The 13,543-nt window shown below is 38.7% G+C and overlaps 1 protein-coding gene across 1 annotated transcript in view; it reads left to right on the top strand.

Annotated features, from left to right (window-relative positions):
- Positions 1–13,543, top strand: part of LOC149317283 (kelch-like protein 14) — an 88,940-nt gene that overhangs the window by 63,236 nt on the left and 12,161 nt on the right. The window contains exon 4 of the mRNA XM_089518852.1: positions 2,118–2,196. Within this exon, the coding sequence (XP_089374978.1) occupies positions 2,118–2,196 (79 nt within the window). The remainder of the gene's footprint in view (positions 1–2,117; positions 2,197–13,543) is intronic.

Raw genomic sequence — 13,543 nt, 5'->3', positions numbered from 1 at the left:
CATGGAGTGTAAAACATCATTCCATTGCAAAATATGAGCTTGGACCAAGCCTTGAAGGCATACGTTTGGTTTGAAAGTAAGTTAGAAACAAAAGAGAGAGGAGGAGAAAACAGTGGTCTTGTATTTTAAGGATGGGAATCATTTGACTCTCCAGCCGTTATTGGACTATTAATTCCCAGAATTCCTCATCATTGGCTATGCTGGCTAGGGGTGATGCAAGATTCAGTCAAACAACACCTGGAAGACCACATAATTCCAACCTATGTCATATTACTTAGTGGAGATTCAATAAAGAAGGGAGGCTCTTAAGCATCCAGACACAGAAATACAGAAAACAGTACAAGGTGTTGGTTATTACCTTTAAAGCCCTACATGGCTTGGGCCCAACTTATTTAAAGGATCGCCTACTTGAATACAATCTGCCCCATTCTCTCAGGTCCTCTGGGAGGAACTTACTGCAGCCTATAAAGACCAGATTGACTGCAACCTCCCAGAGGGCTTTTTCTGCAACCGCTCCCAGCCTGTGGAATGGTCTGCTGGACGAGATCCGTGAAATCACCAATCTAGATAGCTTCACGAAAGTTGTTAAGACGGATCTCTTCCTTCTCACAATAAATTACTCGGCCATGTAGCAACCCCCACATATATCTGATGACTCTGCCTACCGTTATTGTTTTAAGTGTTCATGTAATTTTAACCTTAAACTGTTTAATCCTTTTTAAAGGTGGGGATATTTTGTATATATGGTATATTCTTTTAACATTATAAGCCACTTTGGCACGTTACAGACCATCCAAAATGGGCGGTCTCGTGCCGCTGCTGGTTGCTGTGTCCGGGAACCGCAGCAGCCAAACCGCACAGTTCCCGGGTGCAGCAACAAATAAGCACCAAAATGGCGCTTCTTCCTGCGCCCTGGAAGAGGCGCCGCGAGGTGCAAGACACGCATTTGCGGCACCACTTCCGGTGCGTGACATACGGACGCTGTGCATCCGCAACGTCAAAATGGCGGTGCCCATCTGTATGCAGCGCCACCATTTTGACGTAGTCATTACACGCGAGGGGCAAGGCGCGTCAGGAAGCGCTGCCCCTCGCGCGTAATGACAGCACCCCATAGGGCCCGTCCGGAACGTGCCTTTGATTGTCTTTACAAAAAGTGGGGTAGAAATAAGTTTTATTATTTATTTATTTATATTTACCAAGTAGATGATCCACTTATTATTCATTTCACTGTGAGATACATCATTAGGCTTTTGTGTAGCTGTGACTCAGTTTTTAATTACAAATACCACAAATAAGAGGACTTTTTAAAGCTTGAAGGCTCAGGTGCTAAACAGAAATTGCCCTGCACTTCCTTGTTCCAGTTTTCTATTGTTGCTGTCATTCTCTCTATATAAAATGTAAACTACAGACTTGAATGCATGCATTGCCAGTTTAGTGGTCAGGATAAATGAGACTTCTACAGTCCATGTTTTCTTTTTTAAAGCTAAAATTCTTGGATGGGGACAACAACAATAAAGTATGTTTTAGATGGCATTTGAAAAGAAATAGTCTACCAAAAACAGCATGGAGGAAGTTTTTCTAATACTATAATTTTGTCTGGAAAATATGTAGTATTTCCTCTATACATTGTAGTAGATGAGAAAGTGCAACATAAAGACATCTCTAATGTATGCAAACCTACACACTTGAAAAAGTTAATTTCTACTTAATTCTATTTCCACTAAATTTTCCCATCAACCTGTTCCCAATATAAATGGAAGCAATAGAAAGGAATGTAAGTTATAACCATGATTCTACAAATTAACACATACGTGAGAGATTAGTTCTCTCACAATTATTTCCTACTATGTCATAATAATTTAATTCATGTTCATTAAAATGGATTTTTGTGCTTAAAAGAGACTGTAGAAAGCCTTATTATAGATACAAAACACTTTTTTTGTTTTTACTCTTGCCATGTGTACTTGTCAAAAACTGTTATTAGGGTTTTTTTAAAAAATGTTTTACTCTAAAGGGAAAATTTCCCTAGATTATCAAGAAGTGAAAGGACTATACAATAAAATTGTGATTTTAAAAAAAAAACCAAAAAGCTAAATGCAGAACTAATCTTCTTTCAGGAAAGCACAGTACAAACTTTGTCAGCCGATATGATCCTAGGTTTAACAGCTGGATACAGCTTCCACCTATGCAAGAGAGGTAAATGTTTACTAAACATTTTGTGGGAGTGGTACCATGGGAAGTGGTATTGTGTTTTTTTTCTGGGGGAGGGGGTTGTGGTTTGTCTTAGTTATGAAAAGAGAGGGTTCTGTTGATTTCGTGGACATATTGACATGGTGAAAACCAGCATGGTGTAGTACTTTGAGCTTGGATTACAACTCTGAAGACCAAGGTGAAAATCCCCACTCAGATCTGGAAAACCATGGGTAGACCTTGGGCAAATCACATTCTCTCAGCCTCAGAAGAAGGCAAAGGCAAACTTGCTCTGGACAAATCTTGTCAAGAAAACCCTATGATAGATTCATCTTAGGGTCACCCCAAGTCAGAAACATCTTGAAGGCACACAGCAACAAGTCAACATAGGTCCAAAACACACTACAGAAATAATCCAATAATTGATACAGCTTTAACTGCTCTGGCTCAGTGCTAGGGAATCCTGGGAATTGTAGTCTATTGTGGCACCAGAGCTGTCAGACAGAGAAGGTTAAATGTTTCACAAAACTACAGTTCCTGGAATTCCCTAACATTGAGACAGGGCAGTTAAAGCAATCTCAAACTGAATTATTTCTGTAGTGTGTTTTGGACCATGGTGAAAGGAGGCTCATAAATCTCTTCCAGCCACTATGAATATTTCTTTGCCCTCCCCTGTTTTATTTAGGAACTTAAAATATTTTATATCATTATGTATTACATTATATCATATCATATCATATCATATTCTGTTAAAAAGCAGAGTGGCTAACAAGAGTTCACACTTTAAATCAGCAGAGATGAATTTAAAAAATAACACTTGAAACAAACAAATATAGTCAACAACAGTGATTTTTTTTTTAAATTCCTGAATTTATAAATATTTGCAAAACCTTTTGTAGGAAAACCAGGAAGCTTTGGGACTTTATGAAGCTTTGGGACTATAACAGTAACAGAGCCAGGGTAACCAGTGGATCTTCCACCACAAGGGTAGCAAATCCACTTGGTTTTACTGCTGCTTCTGTAAGCTTTTTGAAGGTGTACTGGGGGAGGGGGGGCAAAACACAGACATTGCTCCCCCAAATAAGTTTTCTGCTCCCGCAAGTGAAATTTCATTTCAATCTCCAGATTTCTAGAATTGCAGCAATTTAACCTGAGTTTGGCATTTAGAAATACAGTTTAGACATCCAAAGAAAAGGAGTAGGCGACGAAAGGACAATGGTAAATACAGCACATATAAAACTTCAAGGTACGAATGATTTCCAGTATCTCACTCTCTGCAATGATAAAAGTTTGGGGACTGAAGGAAAATTTAATGGGGGGGCAGAATTCTTACATGGGGACTCTGCTTCATTTTATATCCCACAATAGCTATATCTCTGTGTTGGTGACTGGTGGATCTGATGCTCAGGGTGGCAGTAGATCCACTCCTCCTGCCGCTGCTCTGAGTTGTACAGGAGCTCAGCCAGTGCTAGACCTCTGGATGGGTTCACCACCAGCAAAGCTCCTGTGCAGCTCAAAACATCTGTGAGAGGAGTGGTGAATTTGCACCTGCCCAGCACACATACCTCAAGAAACATCCTGAACACCATTAAGAGTTTTGCAGTAGGGCTGTCACTAGCAGTGAATGCAAACACAGCAAGTACAAATGTTCTAGGTGTGGACCTTTTTTGGTCTCTCACTTTCTACAATGCAAGAAATGTGGGGAACAAACAAAAAACTTCATTTAGGGGAGGAAGAATTCTCATTTGGAGAGGCAATGCTCTCCTCCCCCCCCCCTTTTTTTTTTTTTTTATGCTACACCCTCTGAGCTGCTCTGAGTTGATTCAAGGGACTCATCGCTAGTTGAGAACCTGTTCAACTTGGTGCAGCTATGAGAAAAGCAGTGGTAAAATCAAGATAGATTTACATACTCTCCCACTGTTCCAATTTGGCAGGGATAGTCCTGATTAATCCTCTGTCATCCCATTGTTTTTCAGGTGCTATTAAAATGTCACAGTTTCTCTCTCCTGTTCCCACTTTCTCCCTTTGTCCTCAGCTTCCTTCAGTTCTTGGGGACTAACTCCAAAATGAAAAAGTAGTTTACACTTAATTAACCCAGCAGGGAAGAGGGGTGAAATGTTAATAATAATAATAATAATAATAATAATAATAATAGTTTATTTATATTTCCTGCCTCTCCCAAGGATCGAGGCAGGATTACAACAATAAAATAATACAGTAATACAAAATACAGTCAATAAAATACTAATATTGAATTTTCCAATTCCTATTAGTTCTCTGTAGACTCAGGTGAAGAGCAAACTCCTACAGCCTCTTCTAGCTTTGTCACCTTGGCCACATGATGCTCCTCAGTCACACATGTCCCAGTTTTCACCTGTGAAATGTTGGATGCTATGGAGTTCGTGTCCTGAGACAGGGGGTCCACCATCACTGCTGGCAAAAGCTCCAGTTCATACATTTTTTTAACCTCACTCATAGAGGGAAACTTTGTTAAGGAACCCCAAGATTGTAGCAAGGGGGGAGTATGAATAATTAAAAATGCATGGCTAGTATGCAAATTATTATCCTAGTCTTAAGACACAGATGAATAATATATAAAGCATTGGGGGATACCCTTTAGCTAGGACATCCATAAAAACTGAAGATGTTCAGCTCATTATCCAGTTGAACAAATCTGCCTGTCACTGCCTCAGTGCCTCTAACTTAAAGCAGTCAGATTTAGTGTCTGTAAAGATTGTACCATGAGTTACACATTGGACATCCTCAGCATTTTTATATGCCTGACTCATATTTAAAATATAATTTTAAAGCACATAGAACTCCAAAATCTATTCAGATATTGTGCTCTAATTATCAAAATTATTTTTTGGCTGGGACTTTCTGGCAAGATAATTAACCTTAACTTCCTCAACTGAGCCTACATAACTCATACAGTGATCAATTATTTCACTGTAGTAAGAGCCTCTGAGAATAGACAGCATTTCTGAAAACTTGATTACACATTTTAAATATATGTGAATTGTTTACTGACTAGTCCCTTGTGACTTCCTTGGAGACTTACAGTTTATTAAGTCTTTCAAGGCAGATTTTAGCAGTTAATATTTTTTAATAGAGAACTTTTATGCACTCCTGCCACCTTGATAACAAAATATCTATTAAGCACAACAAGAATGTCCGTCATCCCTAAAGCAAGGATGGATGGATGGATGGATGGATGGATGGATGGATGGATGGATTTGGAATGTTTATAGGCCAACCAAAGGTTTTGAGACTGGCCCATAAGAAAAAGTTTAAATCAATAACTCTTATTAATACTGATTTAAACTTTTTCTTATGGACCAGTCTCAAAATCTTTGGTTGGCCTATAAATATTGCACATCCACCCATTCATCTATGCTTTGGGGAATATGCAGTGGAACCCCATAATCCCAGTGAAAGGATTCCCACACCATGAATCATTCCTTAGTGGAGAGAAACTAGATTTATTAACAGGTATTATCTGTTGGTCATTGGTTCCAGAGGTTCCCAATCTTTTGGAGCTCTTGGGCACATTTGTAATTTGGGAATCCTCAACAGGCACTATTACAAATAGTTGCAGTGGGAGAAGCTTGCCCATGCATAAAATGGCTGCAACGATACGAGTGGCCAGTCATATAATACATGTTTCTCTGAGGGAAAGTGTATGAGGTTAAAAGAAAAGTAACTTGTCCAAGAACTTAAGTGCAATAAAATGTAGAGTATGAAGTTTCAAAACTGAGCCATTTATTTGAACTCACAGCTTTTCTGTTCCAGTACCCACTGCACAGAAGAGGCAGAAGTAGGCATGAACTGCAAATGCAAAATCACATATTTGCCCCCCAAAAAACCACAACAAAATAACCATTTAAGAAAGCAGTACTGATACACAGGTAAACATATAGACAAAAAACTCCACACCTACAAACATAAGTCCTCTGACAATACAAACTGCACATTAAAAAGTAAAACACAGTATAATAAAATATACACATAAACCATCTGACAGACACATACCCCACAGAAAAACACCCCCAACTCCACATCAGCACTCCCAAAGTATTGGCCTACAGCTGCCCAGTTCTTTTCTAAGAGTGCCTTTGGGGACTCAAGTGTCACATAAGCCCATTGTCCACTCAGAAAGCACTTTTCTCCTACTCAAGAAAACAGCAAGAGGATACAGCTACTTTTCATACTACCAATGCAATGCACTGTAGTAATGGTTCAATAGTATTGGTACCAATGTTCATTTTATTGAACTCTGGTGATGAAGGTAGCTTGATCCTACCTTCTTTCCCATAAATTGTGGTGGCTGGTGGAATCCAAACAAGAAGCCATAATTTCACTGTAGCAATACCCTGCTCCCTATCATATCTCACAAGTATTCTCGCTTGAATCCACATCTATGCCTACATAACCTTTTTTATATTAGTCTTTTCCCTCCTCTTGGTTCTCCATGGTGTGGTTTGAGTGGCTTCCATTATTAATAAGAAAAACATATTAAGCTTCCCTTACCAATACTCCCAATGCCAGTTGGTCACAACTGTGCTAGTCTTCTTTGCAAAATTGTTTTTATAAACAATATGAAGGAGGTAAAGATCAGAACATCTTTCCTGTAAATGCTCCTTATCCTTTACTCCAGCTGGTGTCCTCCTTGCTAAACCACTGGGAGTAAATTAAAGAAATCCCCTTCTCTACAGGGAAGTCCTGTGAAGGAGCAACCAACCCATATTGAAATTAGGGCGGGAAAGAATATTCACCATTATTTGTTTATTGGACAAAAAATGCATTTCTTTACAAGCAAGAAACCCAGTCTGGCACATCTTACACAAAAAATGGTCACATGATTTTGTTGTGTAAAACTGCTCTTTTCTGCGCAAGGTTTTTGTTGTGCAAAATTGCTTGGTTTTATATATAAAGCAGCAATTTTGCACAAAAGAACACGTGTGTGCAGTCAACAAACAAAGACCTGTGACAATGTGTATGCATCATGCTTCCAGCAAGTGTCATTGCTGTACCAGTTGGTCAGGAGAGATACAGTCAGCATGATTTTTGCTCACCTCTCCCTTCTCACCGAGTTAAATTTCTACATAGATTTTGCATGACAGTTACGTGTGAAGATAGTTCTTCTGTTTTGTTTTTGTTCAGCAATAATCTAAGTGATGGTCACTAATTTAGCCTTTAACTAAATGTATAGCCTTACTGGCCATCAGAACATATCATTTCATATCTTTACTGACTAACATAGGGATGTAATTCTTCACTAAGGGGGGGATACAGATGGGGAGCTCCATGCCACCCACTTTTGCCCCTTGTTGGTGCTACGCCAGACGCACAGTGCAGCACTGACACACTCCCTATAAAGGAGCCTCTCTTCTTTTTCAGGGTGTCATAATGGCACTTGTGCACCATGACAACGACACTTCCGGCAAGTGCCATTTGGGCACTCGGACGCCTGCGCATCATGGTCTACACCCCGTGTGGACAGGGGCATGACAAGATGGCACATGGGCACCAAAAGTAGGGCTGGGTGCGTACGGACGCCCAGCCCTACGGAGTGCTAAAATCGGCCCCAGGCCGGCATAAAGCACCAGTCTATACCAGGCCTAAGCTCCTCATTTTTCTTCCCACTAAAAGAAAGCCTTTGAAAACCAATCATTTTTCAAAGGTTGTTCACAATTTGCTACTTATTCTGTGCAAAATTTGCATGTGGTTGTTTTGTATAGAAAACAGCATTTTTTGCACAGGAAATAGCATTTTCAATGTTGAAAATAATATTTCAATGCAGTATGGAAAATGCTGTTTTCTGAACAGAAATGCTGTTTTCTAGGCAAATCAACCATGTGCGAATTTGACACGGAACAAATTATTACAGATTTTTATATATGCATAAAGCAACATTTTCTGCACAGAGATTAATATTTCTGGACAGAAAATACTGTTTTCTGTGCAAAATAACCACATGCAAATTTTGTGCAGAATAAGTCCCTAACTGTGAAGATTCTCATCAGTCCACAATTCTTCTCATCACAGTTTCTTGACACTCAAAAACATGTGAGGGTTTTTGGCCTTTATTCCAATATTTTCAAATGTTCTTTCCATCTCTAGTAACAGAATAGTCACCAAAGAATTCAGGTTCTTTTCTTGAAAGTGTCTGTTCTCTTTATTTATGGCACTGATAGTGTTCCTCAAAGTGAGGAGAAAATTAGATATTTTAATCTGTCACAGTCTTCACTATTTAAGCACCAGTCATCTCATTTGTTTCATTTTCCTGCTTACAGTATTTCTGGACCATATATCAACCAGGTCATTACCAATCGTCCTATCAAATTCTGTCACCTCTGCCTATTTCTCTGAAAGCAGCCACCAATTGGTGATTGGTAGTTCCTGTTCCTTAATCCACATAGCTATGCTATTGGATTTTGACCATTTTATGGTTCAATATATTATGCTAAAACAGAGAGATCTTCAAGAGGTCTCACTGCACAAGTGGAATCACTTTTTAGAAGGATGTGGCTGAGCCTACTCCCCTGTCCTGCAACCCACATACATTGATAGATAGATTGGCAAAGGCAGCTGTGGTTGGACCCAAAGACATAAGCCTCAGGGATTTAGAATGCTTACTCCAAGAAAAGGCAAGCACTAAAGATTCCAGTTTGTATTAAAATTATATATAGGTCACAATGTTACTTATTTAATTATTAAAAAAAATAAATGCACCACCTTTCCTTAAAATAGTCACAAACTGGCTAACAACTCCAACCAATAAAAAAACAAGTACAATAAAATACAGTTGCTTGCAACAGTAGATACCACAAAACACCATTATGAAACAAGACCCATGACAACAGTAGCTGAAAGCAACCAAAATAAAGTAGTATCAGCAAAACTAGGAAACTTTGAGCATGTAAAAGCAAAAATGAGCAAAAACCTCTTAGTCAAAGGACTTGCAAAAAGTAAGTGAGAAAGGAAGGTGAGCCAACAAAAGGGTGTTTCAGAGCTTAGCCAAAACAAGGCCCTCTCTCTGGCCCCAACCAAACAGGCCTCAGGGATAGATAAGCCGCACCACTGATTAGTTAACAATGTAGTTGTTGCATTCTGAAAGAATGGAGGTTTTTGAGCTCTTTTGAAAAGCAGTCATAGAGTACATTGCAGCAGTCAAGATCAATGTAATTATAACATATGATTCTAAAGCTCTCTATTCTCCGGGATTGTAGTTGACATATCAATCTAAACTGGACAGTCTTGGAACAAAGAGGTTCTCCATATAGAAGAGGATTTACCCCAAATTACTTTCATAGGTGCTCCCCTTTCCATTTAACCCAGTAAAGCAGAATTGATTGACTGTATTAGGAGGTTGTTTTCCTCTTGTTCTTTGAATGGGTGTTCTATTCAGCAATGAATCTTTCCCTCTGTCTTTGTGTAGCAGCTTGTCTAGAAGTTAATGACTTGGGCTTTGCACATGTTCTTTGCAATAGTCAGTGAACAGAACTGAGGTGAAGGGGCTGGCTCTATACTCTAATCTAATATTACACATGTATTAGATATCTGTGTTCCTGCCATTCCAGAGCTTTCTAAAAAGTTTTCTGAGTGTCTGCCCAGGTGTATCACCGTATTCACAGACCATCCAAGCCACAACTGTCAATGAACCACTCATATCTGTTACTAAGAATTTAACATTTCCATCATACCTTTTCCTGCTCAGAAATGGACTACTAATGAGAAGAAGCCATGTGGTATATTTCTGAGTGCAGAAATTGCCCAGTATAGACATATGTTATGATATGTTCATTTTATTGTTCATAATAAATGAAAAGAAAGAGAAAGATACATAACTACTTTTTTAAAAAAAAAAAAGTGCCATAACATAGGATTGGATTACAGCATCCCTTTAAAAAGGTCTTGGCATTGATATGATCAGTAATAACTCTCATAGCTATTCCATCTCAGATTGGTAATCAGACTTCAATATTCAGGGCATAAATTCATTGTCTGTGGGGATCAGGAAAGACTTTCTTTTTACCTTTCTTCTGTAACTGCATTGTAAAATTTAGCTAAGTTCATTACAGAGACTTTTCACAAGTCACTGAAAGACTTGTAGCTGGACCAATATCCTGATCCACAAGAGTAATTTGATGTAATTTCTTTTAGTAGAGACGGCAGTATATTTCTGGGGACCAGATGTATGTGAGTGGATGATATCTTTTCTAAACTGAATTTTAGTGCAATATTTTAGCGTGGAGGACTTTTTATAGCAATTAAATTTTACATTAATTAACTATAGCTGTATGGCTCAAGTGTAATTTATTTAGTGGAAAAAAAGGATAAGGGAAACTTAAAATCTTTACTATTGGGAGTTTGCCCATAAAATACACATTTAATCTGAAGAATGAAGCAGACTGTTACATTTTTGCTCCAAACAGTGACACTGTGTGGATAAAATTAAGAATGCACATAGGCAATACATTTGTTAGGAACTTCTGCCTAAATATAGCAAGAATTGCTAGAAAATGTAGGCAAAAAAATCCTGGCAGATAAAATGTTAAACAATCAAATTCATTTTAATTACATAAAATACTGGAGTTTTAATAGTTTAAATATTTATCTCAAATATTCACATATTTCACATAGCATAATGAAGTGTGTTTTATCAATATTTTCAGTTCAATTCCATACTTAAGGAACTATTCAGTCGTTGCCTGCACCGATGTGTATACAGCCTCAGCTCACGCAAGCACATGAAAATCATAGCTATGTCTAAATATGTACCATATATACTTGTTTATAAGTCAACCCCATGTACATGTGAAAGGCAGGTTTGGGGGACAAAATATGGATTTTGCTATGGCTCTTGGATAAGTTAGGGGTAAAACTTAGGGGCATGTAACAAACAAATATTTTCCTGGCCTTTTAAAAATGCATAGAGGGAACATACTTAGGAAGAGTTAAGAGAAGAAGGGGATCTGTTTATCTTAGAGATTACAATTGGGCGGGGGGTGTAAATGGCATTGTTGATATTAACAGGGGAAAGAATATAAATGAGGAGAAAGAATGAGAATACAGGCTGAAGAAAAGGAGGGGAGAAGAGCAAGAAAAGCCACCTGCCTTTATTATGGATCCAGCATGAACACAAGAGACAGAGGTGAGAAGCATAAATACAAAAGGCAGAGGCATGGAAGGCATGGAAGCAGCACTCTCATCCCATTACCCCTCCTTTGCCTAAACTACAGAAAGAAAAACAGTCCACCCCTCCTTCCTTGCCTTCTTTTTTAGCTCGAAGGTCATTCAGCAGCAATGTGGGGGAGCCCAAAGCAATGTGGAAGAGGCCACCATTTTGGGTGCTTGAGGTGCAACAGAGCAGTGGGGGGATTTTTAATAGGGGCTTATAAGCCTCAGTGCAGAGAGACTGTAGTGGACATTTTTCAATAGAGGCTTGCTGTATATTCCTTTTTTGGAGATCTAAGCTTCACAAGGCTTAAATAGTAAGTCCCTATTAAAAATGGCTGCCACAATCTCCCTGCAGAGAGCCTTATACAGTTAGCTTCTATTAAAAATGGTTGCCACTGCTCTACCTTAAGTGTCCAAAATGGCAGGCATGCCACATTCTTTGGACTCCACCATGTTGCCACTCAGGCCAAAAAAGGTGAGGATGGATGGAAGGCTGCCTTTCTTTTTTTTTTTTTTTTTTTTTTTTTTGGCATGGGCAAGAGAGGGGTAATGAGGAGCACTGCTTCCATGCTCTGCCAAGCCAAGAGATGTTTCTTGCCTCTTCCTCTTGTCACTGCCATCATCTTGGGTCCCTATTCCAGCACTGACCTGTGTATAAGTTAACTCAAGATTTTGGGGTGTCGATTTTTTGTCATTTTTTCACAGTTTGTACACAAGTATATATGGTAACTTAAAGAGAACATATACATTCTGCTGCAGGTTCTGCATATGAAAACAGATCAGCAGCAGTCCTGCTTTTCTTGGAAGGAAACACTTGTACATTCATTTGCAAGACTTAGATCTGGAACTCAGATGTAATAAGCAGGACCTATAATAAAACATTGCTATGTATCCATCTTGAAAAGACTGCTTCTGTTCAGGATTCCAGCTAGTCATTATTATTTTTTTCACATGCCACTCTGTCAAGCATGCTAATACTTCACTGTTATTTATCAGTAACACAAATTGGCTACCACCCTGGTAACACTCACTGTTTGAGTACTGTTAGAATAATTGATTTACTAAAAGAGCCTTCCACAGTCTGATTCTCTCCAATTGTTTTGGACTGCAACTAATAGCATATACAGAGGTCAGGGATAACAGAACCTGTCCCAAATGTCCAGGGAACAGTCACCTGATTGTGGAAGAATGGGGCAGAATGTATATTTCCACTGAAAACTGGCTTTCTTCGGCTTCTTTTCCTGTCTTATCCATGTTCATACATGTACAAAAAAGACACAAGGGTACTTTTAGCATCATGTGTGAAATGCTCACAATGTATAGTACGCCTCTTATTATGGTTTTTTTTTAATGAAAGTGCATTTTGGAAGTGTTGAAAATGTCTTGAAAACACTACACAGCAAGATGTTTTCTGTCAACATTGATTCTTGACTGAAGTCGTGAATTCCCTTCACACAAAGAATCAAGGGGGTGGATAAGACAGTTGAGAGTTAGCCAGATAAACCTGTGTTGGAGGGCAGGGTGATAATACAAGGAAAGTTGTTCTATTTGCAGTAGTGCAGAAAGAAGAAAAAATGATAATTGAAGGGAAAAAATCTGATGATGTGGTTCTCTTAGTAAATTGGGAACAATGACCCTTGAAGGACCATAAAGAAAGTGAATGTCAAGATAATTTATTATTGTTACATTATCTATCTCATTTTTTTAAACTTTGTCTTACTGAGTTGTTATATCCTTCCTTGATAGCATATGCCTCAAACATTAATGAGTTCACTATTTAAGTCCACCCCTGCCAATAAAATCAGCTTGTTCCTATCCTAGTGTATGTTGATTGGTGTCCCTAGAAAGAATTTAATCCTTTGAAAGATCACACAGGGAGCACTCAAAAATGTTCTCTTTTTCACAGTCCAGTCACATGCTCCAGTTCACCAGGTGATCTCATGGGCTTACCTAGGTATACAGGTGAGAGGTTCTCCAATTCAATGTCCCATATGAGCAACACTTACATTAAAGAGAATGAAGGAGGCATTTCTTGTAAGAACCTCTATAAATTAACTCTCTAATTTAGTGTTTTCCTGATTTGACAAAACAAGTATTCTAGGGAATTCTCTGAGGTGACACCTTAACATCAGCAGTATTGAGAGTTCAGTAGAGTCAGCAAGGATAGAAG

Source organism: Sceloporus occidentalis, unplaced genomic scaffold, assembly GCF_023333645.1.
Source record: "Sceloporus occidentalis isolate IW3139 unplaced genomic scaffold, rSceOcc1.0.p SCAF_3, whole genome shotgun sequence".
Lineage (NCBI taxonomy): Eukaryota > Metazoa > Chordata > Lepidosauria > Squamata > Phrynosomatidae > Sceloporus > Sceloporus occidentalis.
The sequence above is the reverse complement of the archived record's forward strand: the minus strand, read 5'-3'. Positions and strand labels throughout refer to the sequence as shown.